The sequence below is a fragment of the Vespa crabro genome, chromosome 14 (assembly GCF_910589235.1).
Source record: "Vespa crabro chromosome 14, iyVesCrab1.2, whole genome shotgun sequence".
Classification (NCBI taxonomy): Eukaryota; Metazoa; Arthropoda; class Insecta; order Hymenoptera; family Vespidae; genus Vespa; species Vespa crabro.
In genome coordinates this window covers 4,451,772-4,476,020 of record NC_060968.1, presented here as the reverse complement: position 1 = coordinate 4,476,020, position 24,249 = coordinate 4,451,772, and the positions used below count along the sequence as shown (strand labels likewise).

General features: G+C 29.4%; 5 protein-coding genes and 1 long non-coding RNA gene across 13 annotated transcripts in view; 4 read left to right on the top strand and 2 right to left on the bottom strand.

Annotated features, from left to right (window-relative positions):
• Positions 1–5,396, top strand: part of LOC124429210 (protein N-terminal asparagine amidohydrolase) — a 45,420-nt gene extending 40,024 nt beyond the window's left edge. For all 6 annotated transcript variants that reach the window (XM_046974177.1, XM_046974176.1, XM_046974174.1 and 3 more), the window contains 5 exons: positions 963–1,028; positions 1,446–1,628; positions 2,214–2,422; positions 2,772–2,933; positions 3,301–5,396. In XM_046974177.1, the coding sequence (XP_046830133.1) occupies positions 963–1,028; positions 1,446–1,628; positions 2,214–2,422; positions 2,772–2,933; positions 3,301–3,426 (746 nt within the window). In that variant the 3' untranslated portion in view covers positions 3,427–5,396. The remainder of the gene's footprint in view (positions 1–962; positions 1,029–1,445; positions 1,629–2,213; positions 2,423–2,771; positions 2,934–3,300) is intronic.
• A 1,693-nt stretch (positions 5,397–7,089) lies between these two features.
• Positions 7,090–11,160, top strand: LOC124429208 (WD repeat-containing protein 36). The gene is made up of 3 exons (XM_046974172.1): positions 7,090–9,803; positions 9,906–10,180; positions 10,283–11,160. Exons 1-3 carry the CDS (start codon positions 8,270–8,272, stop codon positions 11,138–11,140), a joined length of 2,667 nt encoding a protein of 888 aa, XP_046830128.1. The 5' UTR covers positions 7,090–8,269; the 3' UTR covers positions 11,141–11,160.
• Positions 11,161–11,218: 58 nt separating this feature from the next.
• Positions 11,219–13,271, bottom strand: LOC124429206 (nucleoporin NDC1). Its single transcript, XM_046974169.1, has one exon. It carries the CDS (start codon positions 13,149–13,151, stop codon positions 11,415–11,417), a length of 1,737 nt encoding a protein of 578 aa, XP_046830125.1. The 5' UTR covers positions 13,152–13,271; the 3' UTR covers positions 11,219–11,414.
• Positions 13,272–13,462: 191 nt separating this feature from the next.
• Positions 13,463–14,393, top strand: LOC124429207 (PCNA-associated factor-like). Its single transcript, XM_046974171.1, has 4 exons — positions 13,463–13,630; positions 13,826–13,897; positions 13,962–14,077; positions 14,187–14,393. Exons 1-4 carry the CDS (start codon positions 13,594–13,596, stop codon positions 14,250–14,252), a joined length of 291 nt encoding a protein of 96 aa, XP_046830127.1. The 5' UTR covers positions 13,463–13,593; the 3' UTR covers positions 14,253–14,393.
• Positions 14,394–14,776: 383 nt separating this feature from the next.
• LOC124429115 (cullin-associated NEDD8-dissociated protein 1) lies at positions 14,777–21,273 on the top strand. Of its 3 annotated transcripts, none has more exons than XM_046973959.1 (18): positions 14,778–15,081; positions 15,255–15,342; positions 15,629–15,798; positions 15,911–16,124; positions 16,267–16,559; positions 16,651–16,813; positions 16,913–17,186; positions 17,292–17,801; positions 17,883–18,166; positions 18,314–18,445; positions 18,543–18,711; positions 18,774–19,062; positions 19,228–19,426; positions 19,535–19,792; positions 19,870–20,058; positions 20,222–20,465; positions 20,536–20,682; positions 20,822–21,273. In XM_046973959.1, the coding sequence occupies exons 2-18, from the start codon at positions 15,301–15,303 to the stop codon at positions 20,953–20,955; spliced, it is 3,711 nt and encodes a 1,236-aa protein (XP_046829915.1). In that variant the 5' UTR covers positions 14,778–15,081; positions 15,255–15,300; the 3' UTR covers positions 20,956–21,273. The 3 variants fall into 3 exon arrangements, with proteins under 3 accessions (XP_046829916.1, XP_046829915.1, XP_046829914.1); XM_046973958.1 differs by having other exon boundaries at positions 14,778–15,086; XM_046973960.1 differs by lacking the exons at positions 19,870–20,058; positions 20,222–20,465 and having other exon boundaries at positions 14,777–15,086; positions 19,535–19,694.
• On the bottom strand, positions 21,094–24,178 carry LOC124429117. The gene is made up of 2 exons (XR_006943379.1): positions 24,101–24,178; positions 21,094–23,488 (listed from the first exon to the last, which is right to left on the bottom strand). It is a non-coding gene; the product is annotated as an uncharacterized LOC124429117 (long non-coding RNA).
• Between the last annotated feature and the right edge of the window lie 71 nt (positions 24,179–24,249).

Sequence of the window (24,249 nt, the reverse complement as noted above, 5' to 3'; positions counted from 1 at the left end):
TACGTAGAAATTAATTATAATCGTGTTTAATAATAATAATAATAATAATAATATATCGATTAATGGATCAATTTGTTTTCAACTTAAGACTTCTTCGAAAAGAAAGTCTTTAATGTTTGTTACTCGTATCTCTGCTAGTGCTGCTCTCTTGTCTAAACATGAATGATTTAGAGATTAGAAGAAGAAGGAAAAAAAAAGAAAAAAAAAAGAAAAACTTAGAAACTTGACCTAATACACTCTCACCCATCCATTTCTTTCGAAAGATAATGATATAAAAGAGACTAATATAATACTATATTGCCGGACTTTTAACGATATCACCCATTGGTATAATTGTGACGCAACTTGCTTTTGTCAAAAAAATTGAATTAGTTAACAACATAATGATTCATTCCTAGATGACGAAACGATGACGGAGAATATATTAAATGCAATCGATAATAATTATAAATATTTGATATCGATAGTTCCCTAAGTGATCCAAAGTGATTTATAAAAAAAAAAAAAAAAAAAAAAAAAAAAAGTGAAAAAAAGAAAGAAAGAAAAAAAATATCGATTACTCCTTTTCGAGACTTTTTTACAAGTTAATTATTTTGTTTTCCCGATTATAAAATTACAATGTTAACCTGTAATATATTATTAAACCTAACTAAAAGCGTAAAAAATTACAAAAAAAAGATCAATTCATTTTTTAAATCATCTAAGTACTTTTGACTATCGTTCTATATAATATCTTCCTCTCTGTCTCTCTCTCTCTCTCTTTTTCTCTCTCTATCTATCTATCTATCTGTCTGTCTGTCTGTCTGTCTGTCTGTCTGTCTGTCTCTTTCTCTCTTTTTTTTTTTTTTTTCGAAGCGCAAGTAGCGTGAGAAAATAGGCTTACCACGACTTATATATACTCGTCGAAGAGCCACTTTGGAATTCACCGTACTAAGTGCTCTCCTCTTCTTTTCCTTTCGCAGAGAACGTGAGCATCCTCGGCTCGGACGACATGACTACGTGCATAATCGTCGTCGTGAGGCATTCCGGTAGGTATACATTATATATTTATATATATATATATATATATATATTTCTTTTTATGTAAATACCATAGAAAGACAAGAACGACATGTAAAAGTACTTACATATCTACCTTATATCCCGGCCAAATGAAAAATTGGAAAACGTGAAAGAAATTAAAAAAAAAAAGAAGAAGAAAAAAGATAGAAAAAGAAAAATGAAAAAAAAAAGAAACAAAACAATTATATTAAAATCCTTATAAGTAATATTTACTCGTTAAATTCTCTCCCCTTAAAAAAAAAATGAAAAAAGAAATTCTATTTATCAAAGATCGTCAAAATGACTTGAATGAAAAGTATAACGGATAGATTACGATTTACTCGATCTTCTAAAAGTTTACAAATCTTCGAAATTCTCTAATTATGATATTGTAAAATTTGTAGGATCGGGTGCAGCAGCCTTGGCACACCTGGACGGTGCAGGTACAGAAGATGCCGCAGCCGCGATGGTTCAAAGGGTGACAGAATTAGCTATTGGCTTTCCGGAAGGTCGTTTAGAGCTTCAATTAGTCGGCGGTTATTCCGATCCAAGAAATTACTCCGAGGAATTGTTTTATAATATTCTCTGTAAGTTTCTTTTTCAATGCTATTTAATCGTTCGATTAGATAAAAGAAGAAAAAAAAAAAAGAAAAGGAAATCTAAATAAATCTACATTTTTTTTTATTCAAAAGAAAAATACAGGTGGGGTCGGAGATGGGGTTAAAAAAAGTTTTTAGGCGATTTTAAAATTGAATACTTTTTTTTTTTTTTTTGTTCGAAGCCTTTTCAGACCTAACAATTTTACGGATTGACCTTATGATTTTATCATGTGAAAAGGGAAATTATTAGCCCGCGAAAGGATCAATTGATTTTGCAATATCATCCCTAAGAACTTTTGGCCCGTTTAAAAACTTTCGACTAAAATCACTCAGCTATCCATTCATTTATCACCACCACACCCTGTATAAGATAATAAATCTAAAAATGTAATACATGTAGATTTATATAGATTATATATCTTTTGTATGTTTGTTTGTTTGTTGTTCATTCGTTCGTCGTTCGTTCGATTGCTCGTTATATATTTTTATATAAATTATATTCTCTCTTTCTTTCTCTTTCTTTCTCTATTTCTTTCTTTCTCTCTCTCTCTCTTTCTTTCTCCTTTTTTAAAGCTGCCTTTCACAAACAACCCGTCGAAATCGACCTAACGTTGTGCTGTGTCGGTGAATTGAATACAACCGTAAGAGCTGGCATCCATTGGCCTGTGATCTATGGTATCGGATTGAACGTGAAGACCGGCGAGATCTTCCCTGCGACCTTCCCTGACAAGGGCCCCGATCAGCCGCTCAGGTGTGCCAGACAGTTAACCGGAGGTCAACAGGTGCATGTGCGCTGTTATCTAAAGTGAAAGAGGAAGAAGAAAGTAGACACGCCGCATCATATATATATATATATATATATATATATATATATATATATGTGCGTGTATGTGTGTGTGTATGTATATGCGTACACGTTGCACGCATTAAGAGTCTTAACAAGCAATTTCGTTTAATATGGAAAACATTTTTAGGAGATTAGATCGTTGATATTGCTCGCGGCATGAGTATACATAATGTGTATACTCGACGTTTTTAATCCAATAAAATTATTTTTTAATCGAATCGGTAAATGCTTCGATCTAATTATAACAATTGAAAATGTCATATAATTTCGTTGGAAATTTTTAGGTACTCGACGTTTACGACTGCACACTGGGATTACTTAGAATCGGCCCATTTAATTATGATCCCTTAAGAGGTGTCGATCTCTGGCTAGCTCAATCCGATCAGTTCATCCTTCAACATCTATCGACGTCGCCGGAAGTCGAACTTCCTCATTTCGTGTCACAGGTGAATTATTTATTTGTTTGTTTATTTATTTCTTTTATCGATGAACTGTATATTTTGAACAAAACAATACTCGATGATCCACACTGTAGATAAATTCTATTTGATGTGTTTACTTTGATAAAGATATCTTTTTCTTTTTCTTTTTTTTTTTCTTTTTATTGATCTTCAATCAATTAATCATTTCTTTTTTCCACATCTCTTTAACATTGTCAATAAGAAATACGAAAGTGGATCTCCTGTATTTAAATTTAATATTAATATTTCTTTTATTATTATTACTATTATTATTATTATTATTTATTTATTTATTTATTTATTTATTTATTTATTTATTTTTCTTTTCCTCTTCTTTTTTTTTTTTTTTTAGGTACGAGCAACGCTTAAATATATCCAGGACAATCAATTTCCGGCGGTTACCGTCTTTCGAGATAATAGGCCTCATTATTATCGTCGGGACGAAGCAACTGGAGTCTGGCAACCGATACGATACTAATTATTGCACTTCGAATTACATTAACATGTATATGTATGTGCGCGCCAACTTTTTCGTCCTTTCTTGAGGGAGCATGAAATCAATTAATTAATTAATTAATTAATGCTCGCGAAGATTCGTCATCCTTTTTTTTTTCTTTTCTTTTCTTTTCTTTTTTTCTGTTTTTTTTTTTTTCAACCTCGACGAGAAGAAGAAAAAGAAGAAGAAGAGGAAGAAGAAATCAATTTTCAATCAATCGATAATTGCGAACTATATAAAAAAGGAAAGAAATATGGCGGACTAAGAGGAGGGAAAAAAGAAAAGAGAAAATAATTAAATCTCAACGTGATATTCTTCTCGCGTTGAGATTCGAAATAAATAATTAATCCTAAGTGCGAGAGGGAAGAAAGAGAGAGAGAGAGAGAGAGAGAGAGAGAGAGAGAGAGAGAGAGAGAGAGAGAGACGGGCGTCGTCGTCGTCGTCTTCATCTTCGTTTTCCTGAAGATTTATGCCGCGTGAATCACGAACATGAATTACGCTTTCGTGGAACCACGTTGGACTCGTGTTTATCATTAAGATTGCCTGTGATTCAATCATCAAAGGAAAATCAAACCGGTTTGATTTTCACAGATATGACGAATAGAATGGCCGCCAAGCGTAAAACAGGATGTTCTACGTATATAATAATGGATGATAAATACTTAACGTCGATTGCTTTTCGATGTCGTTAATTAAAATATATATTTTAAAAATTTCATACGAACAAGTTCCACGTACGCTTCTTTTTATTAAATAATAAATAAGCATAAGATAGATAGATAGAGAGAGAGAGAGAGAGAGAGAGAGAGAGAGAGAGAGAGTGAGAGAGAGAGAGAGAGAGAGAGAGAGAGAGAGAGAGAGAGAGAAAGAAAGCTGAAGTGAATGAGAAAGCGTAATTATTCAACGTTCGCGGTTCACGCTACTTGAGAACGGGACATTAAGTTTTGATTACGTTTGATCATTGGCGGATTTTTTAACCTTCGAGGAATCCACGGAGACAAATTACAAATTCTTGAGGAGGAGGAATAGAGGGAAAACGGCCCGCCTCCCTTATCCCTAACATTATAAAACAAATTAATTATTATGCGCACAATATAACATTACGTATATATATTTTCTTGCATCGATCGTTCATGAAAATTGAGAAATAAACACTGTGCAATAAAATTCGATCATAATCTCATTAATAATAAAAATTAAAAATTATATATCGATCTGCCGCCAAAAGATATTAAATTCATTTTCTTTATATAATATGGAATTTTTTTTATACTTTGTCGTGTCGCGTCGGGGCCTTATATCTTATAGGGCCCAAGGCGGCCGCCTCCGCCATTTCTATGCATAAATCCGCCATTGTAATCGTCTTTCGTTTCATTACTTTTGGACATCGTTTCTCTCGTCGCTTTTGTAAATCAATAAATAAATATTATTATAGCGTACACATACACGCACAGACAGACACACACACACACACACACACACACACGTGCAGTTTGAACGAACGATCGATCATGTTCGATCGTCGATCACGTTGATGATATATAATTAAAAAGCTTAGAAACTCGTGTTCTCTTGCCATTTTTATTTTTACAAGTTAAGAGAGGGAAAAGAGACAGAGGCAGAGAGAAAGAGAGAGAGAGAGAAAGGGACGGAAAAAAAATAAGAAATGTTTGTGAAAGGAAAAAGAACTTTTTTTCCGGGTTTTGTTTTGTTCTTTATTTCTATAATTTTTTTATTCCCTTTTTTATTTTTAATTTTTTTTTTTTTTTCCTTTTTTTCTTTTTCTTAATAGTCCCAAGAAATTCACACAACGAATATTTCAACGTGTACTTGCCATAAACGAAAAAAGAAAGAAAGTTTAGCGTTAGACGAATAGTTTTAAGAGAATTTTTTAGAGAGAGAGAGAGAGAGAGAGAGAGAGAGAGAGAGAGAGAGAGAGAGAGAGAGAGAGAGAGAGAGAGAGAGAGAGAGAGAGAGAGAGAGAATATCAATAAAAAAAAAAGGAAGAAAGAAAGAAAGAAAAAGGAAAATATAATAAAAGGAAAAAAAAAGAAGACAAGAGGACAGATAAAAAGAATTATGAAAAAGAAAAATTACCACGCTAATTGACGCACGCAAGAATATAATGATGTGTACATAATTTCTTTTTTTTTTCTTCTTTTTTTTTTAAGACACGCACACATTCACACATACATATACACATAAAAATTCGCGATTTTGAAAATAAATAATTCTTTTATGATAAGGGAACAAACAAACTCTGCCAAGCTTATCGAAATCGCTCTTTTTTCTTGTTATTTCTCTCCATTTTTATTATTATTATTATTATTATTATTATTAATATTATTATTATTATTATTAATATTGTTATTATTATTATTATTATTATTATTATTATTATTATTATTATTATTATTATTATTATTGTTTTAAAGGTAAATAAAATCTTTCTCGCGATAAAGTAGATCCTATTGTTACCAATCTCGTCGTTTAAAATGTTCTAATATTATGGATATTAAATTTTCTTTATCGATAAACGTCGCAAACGCTTACAATCAGTGTCTTATTTATTTACACTCATATGGCGAAATGTTTAACAGAAAAAAACGTGGTGTTTTTTCTTCTTTTTTGTAGATAAAAAAGAAAACACGAAGAAAAAGAACAAAGAGAGAGAGAGAGAAGTGAATGTTTTCCTTTTGATCGAAGGTCGAAGAAAAAAAGAAAAAAATACGTACATACGTACATACATACATACATACATACATACAGACATACGTACATACATACGTACGTACATACATATATACATTCATATATCGTCCAGTGTGCATTTTATATTTTACTTATGATGTTCCGAAGTTTACGTGGTGTGTTCAAAATGGTGGCCTTAGCGTTAATGCAATAACGAAAAGTTCTCATAATAAATGATTTATATCGATTTTCTATTTTCTGCAATGTAATATCGAAGCACATTAATGCCATTACAGTAATACGTTTCAATCTTTCATAATCCTCTAAATTCCTCGTCGTATCTCGATTGTATATGATAAATTACTTTCTTTTCTTTTTTTTTTTCGTTTTTTTTTTTTTTACACGATAAAAGCAGAGAAATCATTGATCGTGTGTGCGTTAGTCCTTCGAGTAAAAACAAACTGGCTATCTCACAATTTTCCTTCATTACCAATTCTATTCTTCTCTGAAGAAATTATTTATCTATCTATCTATTGGTTGTTCTTTACGTTATTATATGAAATGACAAAACTGGACACCTTACGTATTAATAACACATATGTTATTGGATATATTTAATAGTATATCTTCTATAAATGACATGGTAAACAATTTGACGAAGAAATTCAGCAGACTTATGTCCTGCAAATATTCCTCGTTATATACGTTAGAAGAGGAGATAAATTTAAGGATATTAGAAAATATTCATTGAATATATCATTGAGATCAGAGAGAACGGAACAAATAACGTTATTGTAAGCAGTTGAATTTGTCATTTTATTCTCTATTAAAATATAGAGAGAGAAGAAAAAAAAATATATATATATAGTTCCATTCGAAAAAAGGAAGAAAGAAAAAAAAAAGAAAAAAGAAACGAAACTGACATAAGATTCGACGATCTTTTAAAATTTCGTAGAAAAGAAAGAAAAGGGAAAAGGAAAGGAAAAAACGGGAAAATAAGTGATCTTGAGAACATTTTTTTTTTTTTTTTTTCTATCGTTACATGTATCCCCTTTAGAATAGTATATATTTTTCCTACAAAGTTTTTTCATACGATTATAAATAACGAAGATAAATATTTAGGTATTCCTAAATAGTAGAATAAATATAATATTGAATATAATTGTTCTTTGTAATTATAACAATGAAATAATTGTTACACAAGTGCAACTTGTTTATACAGTTAAGTATATTTCAAGCGCTTGTTGTAAAACACATTTTCGCACGCTTTTAATTTCAATTGCAATTGAATCATTGAGTATATATATATATATATTTACAATTACCTTTCAAAAAGCAAAACGTATGTTACGTTTTGTATATGGTCGATTAAAAAAAAAAAACAAAAAAAAAATACATAAAGAAATAAAATTTCATATCAAAGTCACAGCGGAGCGTAATTATTGATTATAATAATTTTTGCGAAATATCATTTTAAATCGAATTAGAAGAATTTGTATTAAATCTTGTTCCTCGGCTTCAAGCTCGTTAACATATTTTGTGAATAAACATCATATATTGATACATATTGGATATTTAAAACATTAATACTTGTATTACATATAAGGAATGTATAGTTCGCGATTGAATCTAAGGATATTTAATTATTGAATTAATATGTTTATAATAAGAGTTAATTTTTACAAAAATACTTTTATTATGATAACATTGATGCATGATATTCCAAGATTTTCCAGGTGAACTTCCTTAATATATTTTCTAAATAGAAATAAATATGTCGCTTGAATTTGGGCCATATAAAGCTTCGTTAAAATGTTTTTTAGTAGTAGAGTTGTAACAATGAAGAGAAAAAAGAAAAAAAAAAAAAAAATAATGAGACAAAATTTTTCTCCTGACTAATATGATGCAAAATAAAAATCATTATAATCGATTATTATCGTCAGTCCATTTCGAAGTGTATCGATTAAGATTATGTGACGTCATCGTTTCGTTCGATATGTTTCGTAAAAGAACCGCAAAGTGGCGCTAGTGTCTATCGTATACAAAGATGGCTGCCATCCCCACGAGGCATCATTTAAAACGTGCTCGTGTTTATTGATGTATCTCGATCGGTATAAACATTGAGGTTAGAAAAATGGTACTAAGTAAAATATTTGTACGAAATCGTGCACTTGGTTACGTTAGTAATCATATACCTGTGGTAACTAGATATATTCAAAGAAGAAAAGAAAATCTTTTGGTTACTTGCGTTGGAAAAGAATTTCATACTTATGGATGTGCACATTTTACTCTTCTCAGTGTATCCGGAACTCATCCTGACGATATAACTTGTTTATCTGCAGACACATATCACATTTATACCGCCGCAAAAAATATTATATATGCATGGAGAAGAGGTACGGAATTAAAACATGTTTACAAAGGTCACGAATATTCTGTACATATTATATTACCTTTCGGACCACATTTAATATCCGTCGATGAGAATAGTAATGTTAAAGTTTGGGATATAAAAACAGAAGAATTAATATTAGAATTGAACTTTTCTAATGAAATATTTCAAATAACTACATTGATACATCCGATTACCTATATGAACAAAGTTTTGTTTGGTAGTCAACAAGGATATTTACAATTGTGGAATTTAAAAACGACAAAGATGATTTATACTTTCAAAGGATGGAATAATACTATTACAGCATTAGAGCAAGCACCTGCGATAGATGTTGTAGCTGTAGGTCTATCCGATGGAAGGATTATGTTGCATAATCTTAAATACGACGAAACGATCTTTGAATTGATTCAAGATTGGGGTGCTGTAATATCTATAACATTTCGTACCGATGATCATCCAATTATGGCTACTGGAAGTTTAAATGGACATATTGTATTTTGGAATCTCGAGCAAAGAAAAGTTGAAAGCCAATTGAACAAAGCTCATTTTGATTCTGTAACAGGTTTAAAATATCTACCGAATGAACCATTAATGGTTTCATCCTCGCCTGATAATTCCTTAAAATTATGGATTTTTGACTTGGCCGATGGCGCTGGAAGATTATTGAAAATAAGAGAGGGACATTCATTGCCACCTACGATCGTTCGTTTTTATGGCAACAATAGCGATAATATATTAACTGCAGGGGGTGATTCATCGCTTAGAATATTCTCTACTATTACTGAAACATTTAATAAAAGTTTAGGAAGAGCTTCTTTTAATAGAAAAGCTACCAAAAAGAAAGGTAGATCGATAGAAGATCCAATGATAATGCCTCCAATAATAAGTCTGTCTTTTGAAAAAACTAGGGAAAAGGAATGGAGCAATATAGTAGCTTCTCATGCTGGTTTAGGGACAGTTACTACATGGTCTTATGATTTATTAAAGATGGATAATCATAAATTATTACCAGAAAGATTTAAAAATAATCGTAATGCTGTAGCAACTTGTTTGTGCCTTACAAAATGTGGTAATTTCGTTGTTATTGGGTATAATACTGGTCATGTAGATCGCTTTAATGTACAATCAGGTATTCATAGAGGCAGTTATGGCAATGAAAGTGAAGCGCATAAAGGTTCAGTAAAAGGTGTAATAGTAGACGCTTTGAATCAAACCGTTATTACAGCTGGAAGGGATTGCTTTATTAAATTTTGGAATTTTAAATCTAAAAATGGTAAATAAATATTAATAGAATTATTTTTTTATCGGTTTATTGTTGTTCCTTTTATTATATCATTTTTTATTTAAAAATTAAATGTTATATGTAAAATTAAAGATGCAGGACCAAGGACTATAATAACGCTACCTGAATCGATAGAATGGTTACGGTATCACAATGAAAGTACTTTCATGGCCGTTGCATTGGAAGATTTCTCAGTGATTTTAATTGATTTAGATACTAAAAAAGTAATGAGACATTTTCACGGACATAAAGGACAATTGACAGATGCATCATTTAGTCCAGATGCAAGATGGTTAATCACATCTTCTATGGATTGTACAATAAGGACTTGGGATATTTTATCTTCTCATTTAGTAGATGTATTTCAAGTAAGTTTCTATAATATTATTATCGGTCGTAGGCCCGATTATTTTGATTAAATATATTTCATTTATACATAAATATATTTTATAATTGTATAATACATTTAGGTTCCAGATGCGTGTATATCTCTACATTTTTCTCCTACTGGAGAATTTCTTGTCACATCTCATATGTGTAATTTGGGAATATATTTGTGGTCAAATCGTACGATTTATTCTCATGTATCCTTAAAAGCTATAAGGGAAGAGGATGTAATACCTATAATTAATCTTCCTAGTTCTATAGTGGAAGTTAATCGACAAGATGACGAAGACATTATTGAAGATGAATCAGAATATATTTCTCCGGAACAGCTTAATGAAAATCTTATTACGATATCCGCCTTGGCACAATCCAGATGGTTAAATTTGCTTAACATAGATATAGTTAAGAAAAGAAACAAACCTAAGGAGCCACCTAAAGCTCCAGAAAAGGCACCCTTCTTTTTACCAACTATTCCCTCGTTAGATATTAAATTTGATTTTTCAGATTTAAAAGATCCTATGGACTCTGAAAAATTACGATCTCATAAAGATTTTCAAAATTTAACAATATTTGCCAAATTATTATATTCTACTGGATCAAATGAAAATTTCTTAGATGTTATAAATAAATTAAAATCTATGAGCCCAAGTTCCGTCGACTTCGAAATTCAATCTCTTTCCTCGGAAGAAAATAGTACAAAATTATTGTTACTTCAATTTATGAAAGTCTTGTGTTATATGATGGAACGTAAAATTGATTTCGAATTGACGCAAGCATATCTAGCAGTATTTTTAAAATGGCATGGTCAAACAATATCTGAAACTGAGGAATTGAGAGATAACTTAGAAAAAATAGAAGATTTACAATTGAAAAATTGGTTTATACTTAGAGAAAAATTATTCTATAATCTTAGTGTTGTACAGACTATTAAAAAAATGTAATATAAATAAAATTTAAGAAATTTGTAATTTTTCTTTTCTTCTTTTTTGTTTTTTTTTTTTTTTTTTTTTTTTTTTCTTTGTACATATCATTGAATTTTTACCGTTATTTCTTTGTAAAATTGTTCGAAAAAAATAAACAAAAAAAAAAATTCCTTTGTTAAATGTATATAATCATCGAAAATGTAACGCGCAATGTAAATACAAATATATCATGGTATTTGTTATTTTTATTACAGTTCTATAAAATAAAAAGATCATAGAAATATTATATATATTATTCTTTGTAATTAAGAAAAGGTTGTAAATGTTCTATCATTGTAGATTCAAGTTTCAAATCATTAATGTAATTTTCAAAACCCGTTGTAATTCTGTACAAACTACGTTTACTCGCACTTCGTAATGAATTAAACATCTGTTTGATACATCTATCGCTATTCTGAGATTTTTTCATTAATATATTAGACTTATATAATTTATCTAAAGTAAGCTTTAATGCTAACAGTGCATGGAATATATCCGGTAGATCTTTTTGTACAATTCCATAAGAGTCTTCCTTCAAAGATACAATTGCCAAAGATGATATAGCTTCTGCTGCCCATATTACAGCTTGCGCATTAAATAATGCGTATTCAATCTTGAGCTCATCTTGTTCGCCAAAAACATAATAAATAAGTGGTTTTGAAAGAAAATAAGAGATCATCAAGTCCCATTTGGTTTTTATATATTTATACGTTAATGATTTAATTTCAGGAGATTTAGAGACACAGCTTTCATTTGTAGATGGTATTGTGTCTGTTATCAATTTACGCATATTATACGTGTATTCGCTTTTGAATGCAGACAAATTCGATGAAATTGAAGTTGTAATCGTAGAGGTAGAAGATGCAAATTGTTGTTCCTTCGCTTTTAAAGTAATTGCATTAAGCTCATCGGCAAATTTGTTTATGAAGTTCAAAGACTTTTCAATAATACAATTCCAATTATAAGGATGACCACCAGGTTGACTCAATGTAAATAATATTCTTCTTCTTGTTTCTTGCTTTTCGGCCAAAGTAACAAGATCTAAATATCCCAAATGTTGTATCATAGGTATATTATCCATGGATAATACATCAGCCAATGTTATCGTTGAAATGTGACTATCAAATATATTATTATTTGGTTGAATTTCTAAAGGTATCCATTCTGTTAGAAATACTTCTAATAATAAAATCGTAGTGTTACTTGTAAATATCAAGGTTGATTGATATAGCCACAAATACATCGTTAAGGATACATTTAACAATTGTGGAAAATTATCTAATGGCCTTGTTTCTATTTGTGCTGACGTGATGGACAGTATAAAGTCACGCATATAGGATCCCAATAAATAATATCCAATTATAAAATAGATAACAGGCCACAATGAAATGGACGTTATCGTCGATAGCATGGAATAAATACCTTTTCTAAATTTGGAAAATTTTGTCATTGGTATTATAGAAAATTGAAAATATCGTTGATTGGATAAACTCGTAGTTAGAAAGAAATAAAATCCAGTCCACATTCCGCCAAGTAATAGAAAATAATGTTCTTCTATTAGGCATGATCCGTAAAGTGTATCACAATTATCAATCAATAAATTATGATTACCTTTCTTCAATGACAAATGTAACCATACTAAATTACATCCCATCAAGATACAGAGCAATCCTCTTAATAAATTTTGTCCGGTGAAAATATGTTGAATTTTTAAGAATCTATTCTTTAAGTACGGCTGACGATGTAAATAATTATTGCAATAAATAATTCCTTGTAGAAATGCTACGAATACAAAAAAATGTATTCGTAATTTTAAGGAAATTATAGTCTCCCAAGTATTCTGTAGCCATAATTTAACATTTGTGTTAATATTTGTAATTAATATCAATAAGCACAAAAGGAAGATTTGTAGTGTGATGTTCAATGTAATAGCTATGAACATTCGTCCTATCAATAATCCTGGATAATTTTTTCTATTACGTTCTGACATTTTCTAAATTCACTAATTCAACTTATCTTTAATAAACACTTTTACATCTAATAAACATACTCTTAAACGTGACAACGTTTTACTCTTTATACCGGTATAACCTATATATATATATATATATACATATATATACATATGTTATAATCAGCCAATGATCGTGTGGATATAAGAATGGCGCCATGTCAGTTGTCAATTGCGCGGGAATTATGTTGCCATTATAGACAAATGTTCTGTTATTTGAAATTTTCAAAAACGTAACTTTCTCAAATACGTTATAGAATTTTTTACATTTATAATATTACCTTTAAAGTTGGTACCATTATATTTGTACAATTTCAAACATCGTACTGTGTGATTTTACACCGTACGCAAAGCCTCTTTCAATTTAAACAAAGACCTTTCAAAACAAGGATTTATCAAATTGAAATATATTATTTTAAATATGGTCCGAACCAAAGCAGATCGAGTACCTACAAAAGGTAAAGATTTCTTTTTGGTAATAAATAATTACGAATAATAATCATTTACTTTCTGTTTCTTTTTTTTTTTTTTTTTTTTTTTTTTGCTTCACTTATATTACAAAGCATTAAACTTTATGAAGTAGTATATTTTAATTAATCAAGAAATTATGTTAATATGATCATATGATTTTATTTGTTTACCTTATATTTTAGCTGTTGGTGCTAAAGCACCACACAAAGTTGCAAGTACAACAGGCGCAAAAAAAACATCAGGAAATGGCAAAGGTAATAAATATTTGTCGAGTTTACTTTGAAAGATATTACTTCTATTATAATATTTTATTTTTAGGAAAAAGTTATTCTGGTGGAAATCCTTATCATCCAAGAGAAACTCCACAGTGGCAAAAACCAATTACAAATTTTATGAATCAAAATGTTACTAAGGAACGTGATGTCTCATCAAAAGTAAATATAAAATAAATAAGTATATATATATATGTGTGTGTATATATTTATATATATATATATATATATACACAGATATTTTTAATATAAATAATTATTATTTTCGCAGAGTAATGAAAATGAGGAAAATAATACAAACGATACCTCCATTGAGATTGATACCGATCAAAATTAAAGAATTCATTATTGTTATTAAATAATATAGAAAGAATTTTATTAAATTTAATTCAAAGATATTTCAGATTTAATTAAAACGTACAATATTTTTAGTCTTAGACAAAAAATTGATAAGGATTTAAGTGATCAAAAAACAAAAGAAAATGACTTAACAATTTAATTTTATGATAAGTATATTTTAATTTTAATTCAATAATAATCTAAATATGTATAAGCTTTGAATTTATATGTTTAATTATTAATATTTGTATTATATTATGAATAATTTTTAAAACACTGTATTAACATTTTATTCATTTTATTTTATTTTATATTACTTTTATTACCCACGTTAACATTTTTTTTTTTACATAATCGATTATTATTTTTATGAAGATGAAAATCTAGAATGTTGACAAATAATACTAGTGTACTTTCTGTCTTGGAAGTTTTATTCATAGACAAACTAGCTATACAATATATGGTAGAGGGGAGGAACATTTTTCCCCCAGTATTTTACCAATAATGATACTCGTAAGCTGGGGGAATGCAGTTTTCACGTAGATATAATGCACGTCATAAATGTGCATAAGTGACCAAAAATTAAAAGCAACATCATTCAATTCAATTTCAATTCTCAACGTGTAAACTCGTATAGATTGTTAATATACATTTGAAATAAGTTTCGGAACACAAGAGTGAAATATATAAGAAAAATTTTATTGTCGTATTCACAGAGTTAATTCGCATCACTTGAGACGATGTTACTGTTCTTGTAGTTTGATACAAAATTAATCTCACCAAAAGTGGATGTAATATCTCGGATAAACAAAGAAAGAAAAAAAAAAGTAAAGTAAAAAAAATTTATTATCGCGTCGACGTAAACGTAATATATATATATCTATATATATATATACATATGTAGATATATATATATATATATATATATATATATATATATATATATATATATACATACATACATACATCATTTTCTTTCCTTTTCGTTTCATTTTAAAAGAAATCACAACGACAATTCAACCGGCTGTGAAGACAATTTTGCAATCATGGCCAGCGTATCTTATCAAATAGCAAATTTATTGGAAAAGGTAAACGTACATTTATTTTAATAAAATCTAACATAAAAAATTTGATTTATTTGCAAATTGTTGTTGAAAAATTATGTTTATTGTTGACTTCGTTCGGAAGTTAACCTCACTTTCTTTATCACTTTCTAAAGGAATCCTATTGATTTAAATCAGATTAGATTGCTTTTCTTTTATACAAATATTCATGTATATTATTTGATTTATAAGAATTTTGTGATTTTTATTTTAATGTATTGTTGTCATTTCTTTTCTATTATCTTACTTCATAAATATTTTTTTTTCTCAGATGACGTCCAGTGATAAAGATTTTAGATTTATGGCAACGAATGATCTGATGAGCGAATTACAGAAGGATAGTATTAAATTGGATGATGATTCCGAACGTAAGGTCGTAAAGATGTTACTTAAATTATTAGAAGACAAAAATGGAGAAGTACAGAATCTTGCTGTGAAATGGTATATTATTTTATTAACCTTTCTTTTTCTTTTTTTTTTTTTTTTTTTTTTATTTTGGTTAGATATAATATTTGTACGAATCATGAGATTACGGAAGTATTAAAAATTTTAGTTTAGGTCCACTAGTCAATAAAGTAAAGGAATACCAAGTAGAAATTATTGTGGATGCTTTATGTAGTAATATGGTATCCGATAAAGAACAGCTAAGGGATATTTCCAGTATTGGTTTGAAGACTGTTATTTCCGAACTTCCTTTAGGATCCAGTGCACTCGTTGCTAATGTATGTAAGCGCATTACAGGAAGATTAAGTAGTGCTATTGAGAAGGTATGTATTATTTCATATTTATTTATTTATTTTTTTTTTTTTATTTATTTATTTATTTTCCTTGAAAAAGAAAAAAGAAAAAAATAGAAAAAAAAAGAAAAAAAAGAAAAACCATTATACTATACTCCAAGTTTTACTTCAGCAAGAGGACGTGTCCGTTCAACTGGAGGCTCTTGATATTGTTGCCGATTTACTTTCCCGATTTGGAGCTTTATTAGTGACATTTCATTCGACTATTTTAACTGCATTACTACCACAGCTTTCCTCCCCACGTCAAGCAGTTCGTAAACGTACCATAGTAGCTTTGAGTCATCTCTTAACGTCGAGCAATAATTATTTATACAACAAACTCTTGGACCATTTACTAGAAGGACTTTCAACGCAAACGGCAAAAAATGTTATCAGGACATATATACAGTGTATTGCATCAATTTGGTAAATAGCGTACTTCTATTTATTTATTATTTATAAAAAAAAAAAAAAAAAAATTATTTTATAACTCTTATGAATTCCTTTATCATTATAGTCGTCAAGCGGGACATAGGTTCGGTGAACAAATAGAACGAGTTATGCCATTGATAGTAGGATATAGTAACGAGGATGATGATGAACTTAGAGAATATTGTTTACAGGCATTTGAAGCTTTTGTATATAGATGCCCTAAAGAAATAACACCACATATTAATCAGGTATTTAAGACAAGGTGATAATTATTTTTTTTTTTTTTTTTTTTTTTTTTTTTTTCTTATCGTTATACTAAAAAATTTCATATTGCTTTCGTTTTTTAGATCATAAAAATTTGTTTAGTATATATTACATATGATCCAAATTACAATTACGATGACGATATGAACGATCTCTCTGACGGGGAAGGAGTTGTTATGGAAGTAGAAGAAGATGGGGAGGATGATGCGGAAGATGAATACTCAGATGACGATGACATGAGTTGGAAAGTACGTAGAGCAGCTGCAAAATGCTTGGAAGCTGTAGTATCTAGTAGAAGAGAACTTCTGCCAGAACTTTATAAAGTTGTATCTCCAGCATTAATTTCTAGATTCAAAGGTAAACATTTTTAAGGAAATAAATTATATATTAAAAGTCAATAAATATTTTTTCTTTTTTTTTTCTTTTCAATGAAATTTGAATAATATTCTTTGATGATTGTAGAGAGGGAGGAAAATGTAAAGTCAGACATTTTCCATGCTTATGTTGCTTTGTTGAGACAAACAAGACCGGCAACTGGTGTGCCACTTGATCCAGATGCAATGGAAGACGATGATGGTAGTCCTATATCCTTGTTGCAACAACAAGTACCCTTAATTGTCAAAGCTGTACATCGTCAGATGAAAGAAAAAAGCATTAAAACTCGACAAGATTGTTTTTCTTTGCTCAAAGAATTAGTTCTTGTATTACCTGGTGCTTTAACGAATCATATACCTGCATTAATACCGGGCATACAGTATTCTTTAGGAGAAAAAAATTCTTCTTCTAACATGAAGATCGATACATTAGCCTTTGTACATACACTTTTGATAACTCATCAACCAGAAGCATTCCATGCTCATATGACTGTTTTGGCTCCTCCAATTATATCAGCAGTAGGAGATCCCTTTTATAAAATCACTGCGGAAGCACTGCTAGTGTTACAACAGCTTGTACAAGTTATTAGGCCTCATGGTAAATAAAAATTAATTAGATAATTAAAAATTCTTATGAACAAGTAAAACTCTCATAATGATATTTTTCTCTTTCTACCAGGTAAACAATGTTATTACAATTTTACTCCTTTGTCTGCTGACATTTATCACTGTACATTAATGAGGTTACGAACAGCGGACATAGATCAAGAGGTTAAAGAAAGAGCGATCGCTTGTATGGGACAAATTCTTGCACATTTTGGTGATACATTATCCAATGAATTACATGTATGCCTTCCTATATTTTTGGATAGATTACATAATGAAATAACACGCCTCACAACCGTTAAGGCATTAACTTGTATAGCTGCTTCACCTTTAAGAGTTGATTTAAAACCAATTATGGTATGTTTGTTTTATAACTTTTCACATAATTTGTGATAAGTTAATGAAAGTGTACATTTTCTTTTTTTTTTTCTCTCTCTCTTTTTTTTTTCTTTCTTTTTTTTTCTTTTTTTTTTTTTTTCTTTTTTTCTTTTTTTCTTTTCTCAGGAAGAAGCAATACCAATACTTGGATCTTTCTTAAGAAAAAATCAGAGAGCCTTAAAGTTATGTTCTTTACCACTTTTGGATACTTTAGTACGCAATTACAGTTCTGCTCTACACTTCGATCTGTTAGATACGGTAAATTACATGATTAAATACCAGAAAAATATTCTCTTATTATATTTAATAAAAATTAATCCTTTTTTTTTTTTTTTTTTCCTTCTTTTTTTTCCAGGTCACAACAGAACTACCTGCTCTGTTAAATGAAACTGACTTACATATTGCACAGTTAACACTTAATTTACTAACTACAATCGCAAAATTACATCCGGGTTCATTGACAAGAGTATCAGATAATATTCTACCGGAGATATTAGTACTTGTAAAGTCACCACTTCTTCAAGGTAAGCATTATAAACATTTAATTCATTAAATCATCTTCTTATAAAGAATTGACTGTTACCAGGTGTTGCATTAAGTTCTATGCTTGAGTTTTTCCAAGCATTGGTTCAAGCCGATATACCGGGTCTTGGTTATCGTGAATTGCTTTCGATGTTAGTTGCACCGGTTAATCAATCAGTTCTACATAAGCAAGCTTATCATTCATTAGCCAAATGTGCTGCTGCCTTGACAATCACTTGTCAACAGGAAGCACAAGCTGTAGTTGAACAATTTCTAAAGGATGTTCAAAATCCACAGAGCGATGCACAACACATTTTTGCATTGCTGGTTATTGGAGAGATTGGTAAACATGTGTAAGTCAAAATGAGAAGGAAATGTTTCTTCTTTTTCTTTTCTTTTTTTTTTCTCTCTCTAAAAGAAATACTCGTTTGTTATCTATTTTTTGTTTTTTTTTTTTTTTTTTTTTTTTTTTTTTTTTTTGTTTTTTTTTTTGTTTTTTTTTTACATATTCTTTATAGAGACTTAAGTGGAATAAATTCATTGAAACACATTATATTGAACTCTTTCTCGTCTCATTCGGAAGAAGTCAAATCGGCTGCTAGCTATACCTTAGGGAACATAGCGGTTGGTAATCTTCCAGAATATTTACCATTTGTGTTGAAAGAAATAGAGGCACAACCGAAACGTCAATATCTTCTTTTACACTCTTTAAAGGAGGTATGTTAATTGCGTTTAAATATAATAAATAATGTCTTCGTCGAATGTTATCGAGTTATTTTCTTTCTCTTTTATTTATTTATTTTTTTTTTATTTTTTTTCCTACAGATCATTGCTTGTCAATCTGCAAGTCCTTCTGGTGTATCGCATTTACAAAATTTCGTACCATCCATATGGATGCTTTTATACAGACATTGTGAATGTACAGAAGAAGGAACTCGTAATGTCGTCGCGGAGTGTCTTGGGAAGCTCACTTTAATCGATCCAGGTAGATTATTACCTACTTTACAAGAATCATTAAAATCACCCTCCGCACTTATGAGAACAACTACAGTCACAGCTGTTAAATTCACTATTTCAGATCAGGTAAAAATGTTATTTGTCATTTTTATCGTTATCGAATTATTAAATATTTTCATATAATTAAGTATGTATTTTTAAAGCCTCAACCAATCGATTCTATGTTAAAACAATGTATGGAAAACTTTTTGGTTGCTTTGGAAGATCCTGATTTAAATGTTCGAAGGGTAGCATTAGTTGCTTTCAATTCAGCAGCACATAACAAGCCTATGTTGATCAGAGATTTATTAGATTCTGTGCTGCCACATCTTTACACCGAAACCAAAATAAAGGTATAGCAAAAAAAAAAAAACAAAAAAACAAAAAACAGAAGTATATCTTCAATAAAAATTAACAGATGAACGAATTAACATTGATTTAATATTAACGAACGATTATTATAATTTCTTTTTCTCTCTTTTTTTTTTTTTTTTTTTTTTTTTTTTTCATATGCAGAAAGAACTGATCAGAGAAGTAGAAATGGGTCCGTTCAAACATACAGTAGATGATGGTTTGGATTTAAGGAAAGCAGCATTTGAATGCATGTACACATTATTAGACTCTTGTCTTGATCGATTAGATGTCTTTGAATTCTTAAATCATGTTGAAAATGGTCTCAGAGATCATTATGATATAAAGATGTTAACTTATTTAATGACCGCTCGTTTAGCACAGTTATGCCCAACAGCAGTTTTACAGAGTAAATTTTTTTTACATAATATAATTTAGAAATAATATCGTATAAAAATTGTATAATTTTTTACTTGTAGGGTTGGAACGATTGGTTGAACCATTAAAGAGCACCTGTACTATGAAGGTCAAAGCTAATTCGGTTAAGCAGGAGTATGAAAAACAGGATGAATTAAAACGTTCTGCACTTAGAGCTGTTGCTGCGTTACTTACTATACCAGATGCAGGTATGTATAATTATAAAATATATATATATATATATAAATGTGATTTCGTACGATGTCAAAATATGGAGAAAATATATGCAATGTAATTGTTTAATTTCTTTTCTTATTTTTTTCTTTTTTCTTTTCTTTTTTTTTCCAGACAAAAATCCATCATTAAGCGAATTCGTATCACAAATCAAGACGACACCAGAATTACAACCATTATTTGAAATCATTCAGAAAGACTGTACTGGCAATAACGTGAATGAAACTAATGCGATGGATCAGAGCTAAGAAGAGTTTACACCATTAACTTTTATATTTCACAGATCACTTATAGCTAAGCAGATGGGTGATCATACTATTCATAGTTTATTTGTATACGTTATTTTTCCATTATCGTCGCTACAATTTAAAACGATGTAGTTGTGATAAAAAAAAAAAAAAAAAAAAAAAAAAAGAAAAAAAAAGAAAAAAAAAAGGAAAAAGATAAAAAAAATACAATGTATGTGATTTCATGCTCTAATGTAATAAGAATTCATGCTTAAAAAAAAAAAAATGTATGTGAATGCATGTTCTGTATAAACATTGCAATAAATTTTCCGACATGCATTTTTTTTCGACAACATTAATATATATAAATATATATATACATATATATATATATATATATATATATATATGTATGTATATATATATATATCGTCATGTGTATCTCGATGTGATACAAAAAATATATCCAGGAGGCAATTAATAATCTTACTCTCGATTAAAATCTTCTTATTGCTCGACCTACTTTGTGTAAGGCCCTCCAAGGAAAATTTATTATTAGCACAACAAGAAGGTTGTTACAGAGTTATACTTTCGCAAGTGAACAACAACATTGCTGTTTATTTTGAATTCATAATATATGGAGTGATGTTAGAGGAACGAGTTATCAAACGACAAAGAAACATTGAATAATTAAATGAGATAGGATTTTCTAACGAAAATTAATAATTAGATACGATAATGTAAGAGAGAATTTAATTAATTAGCTACTTCTTGATAACTATAAAATCGACTTCGGAGTTTTCATTTATATTTAATTTTTGTTTTGTTTTGTTTTGTTTTTTCTTTTGCTAATAATATCACAATCGATACAATTATTTCTAATCGTTTGCCAATTAAGAAAAACTTTCTTAATTATTATGTAAAGGAGATCGTTAAAATAATAGGAATAATAAAAAAAAAAAAGCGAATAAACGAAAACGTCGACAACGTATTCATAACCATTTGTCGATTTTTTAATTTGTCATGCAATTTTTTCTATGATTTATGATTTAAAATTTGTTACGTACCCTACATACTTGACTTTAGTCACACATTCTATATCTTTTCTAATCTTTTCTATATTCATTATATACATATATATATATATATATATAAAACTAAAGATTTGTGAAAAAAAAAAAACAGAAAAATACAGTAATTAAAATTATCATAGAAATCGTTGAATGATTAAATTACAATTAAAAATCATATGACAAAGAATTTTGGATATTTTCGTGAATCATTGTAAGACAAGTTAGATATTAACTATTAGTATTATTACGAAAGAAATTGTGTGTTGATCTCTCGTAAGAATAAGATTAAGAGAAATAGATGTTCGGCTACATTCCACGAAGCGTCAAGGAATGTAACTTCTTTCATTGTAAAGGATCACGTAGATAGCCTTTACACTTGTAAGACGACCGCTTTTAACTCGAGATACACAGGCATATTTGGTCAGTACATGTATTTGATTATTTATATATATATATATATATATATAAATTGAAATGTATGTTCTGTTGTATGTATATATATATGTATGTACGTACGCATATGTGAGTACAGGTCCTGTATATATATAAGACGTCTGATATAGAGACCGATGATGCAGTACTCACATATATTCATACAATTGTGTGCATATGCTGTTCCAAGAAGAGGATTACGTATTTTCGCATAAGTCTCTTTTTTATCTCTTTCTCTCTCTCTTTCTCTCTCTGTGTATCTGTCTTTTTTTATTTTTTTTTCCCTTCTTTATGAAGCGTTATTTCTCTCATATAATTTTTCTTTCTATCGGAAATTTAATAACACAATTTTTTGTTCTACTTATTAATATCTAAACGTAATAAGTTTGAGACGATGATTTTCTTTGGGGGAAAGAAAAAAGAAAAAAGAAAAAAGAAAAGAAAAAGGAATATTTTTCTAACACGTAGATTTATTAAAATTTCGAATGAATCATTGTACGTACGTATCTATCATTTTATATGTACATATAAATTAAATCGTAATAATTTTTTTTTTTTTCTTTTTTTTTTTTTTAGCGATTAGATTGATTTACGTAGTAGAACCCTGTCGGTAAAGAAATTTAAAATAAAATGTAAATGTTTTTATAAATATTTCTCTTATAGAGGGATACTTCATTTAAACAAAACAAAAAAAATAACATTATTCTTTTTTTTTTTCCTAACAATTTGATTGATTCACGTGGTCGGAATCCCAATCGTTAAAGAAACTTACAAAAATTATAAGAGGATTCGTCAATCATTTTTTTTAGGGGAACATCCATACATATTCCATTTGTACTTTTTTTTTTTTTCTTTTTTACTATTCCGTAGAACGTGCTTCGCGAGTGAAACAAACGTGTATGGAATATCTTCCCTTTTCTTTATTTTTTCTTTTTTTTTTTTTTTTACTCTCTTCCGAATGCATTAATAAATCCCCGCTGGCAGAACAGGATCGTATCTTTCGAAGGAGAGAAACCGGTCGGTTAAAAATTCCCGCCAAAACTGGCACCCTAAAAGGAGTCAATTATAAAATAAGAAAATATATAACCTCTAACGTATATGTAATGAGGTTAATCGTAATAGTAGTAGCGATGTTTGTCTCACGTTGTCTCGGTTAATAAAATAGAATAAAATTAGAAGAGACACTCGGAAAGGTACGTTAACTTCTATTCGTGCTAAATATGTTCGCCGGATATATGTACATACATATATATATATATATATATATATATATATATATATATGCATACATAGTTATAAATATATACGAAAAATCGTTTGAATTCGTGGTGGAGTATAGATAATATGCGAATGACCGCAAACGCCAAAACAACATATGTGCATACGTATAAATAACAACATTTTCGGTATGAAAAGAGACAGAGAAAAAAAAAAGAAAAAGAAAAACAAAAAAACAAAAATAAGATAAAAATAAACGATTTGTCGATTAATCCAATAAATATTGCATTTGAAAGGGATAACGTTGTTGCTTGGATTTGTTTTGATACGATCAAGGTGAATCAAGATTTCGTAAGTAAAAATGTAAGAAAAGAAAAGAAAAGAAAAGAAAAGAAGAGAAAAGAAAAGAAAGGAAAAGAAAAAAAAAAGAACAAGGGAATTACCTAAGTCATCCCTCGCGTGTGAAAAGGAAAGAGTAGACTGGGAAGACGGTTGACGGACGGTTCATCGAACGGCGGCTCATCCCTCTCGATTCGTTCGAGCATTCTGATTGGTCCCGCGAGTTGTGCGAGGTGGTGGGGCGAGATAAAAA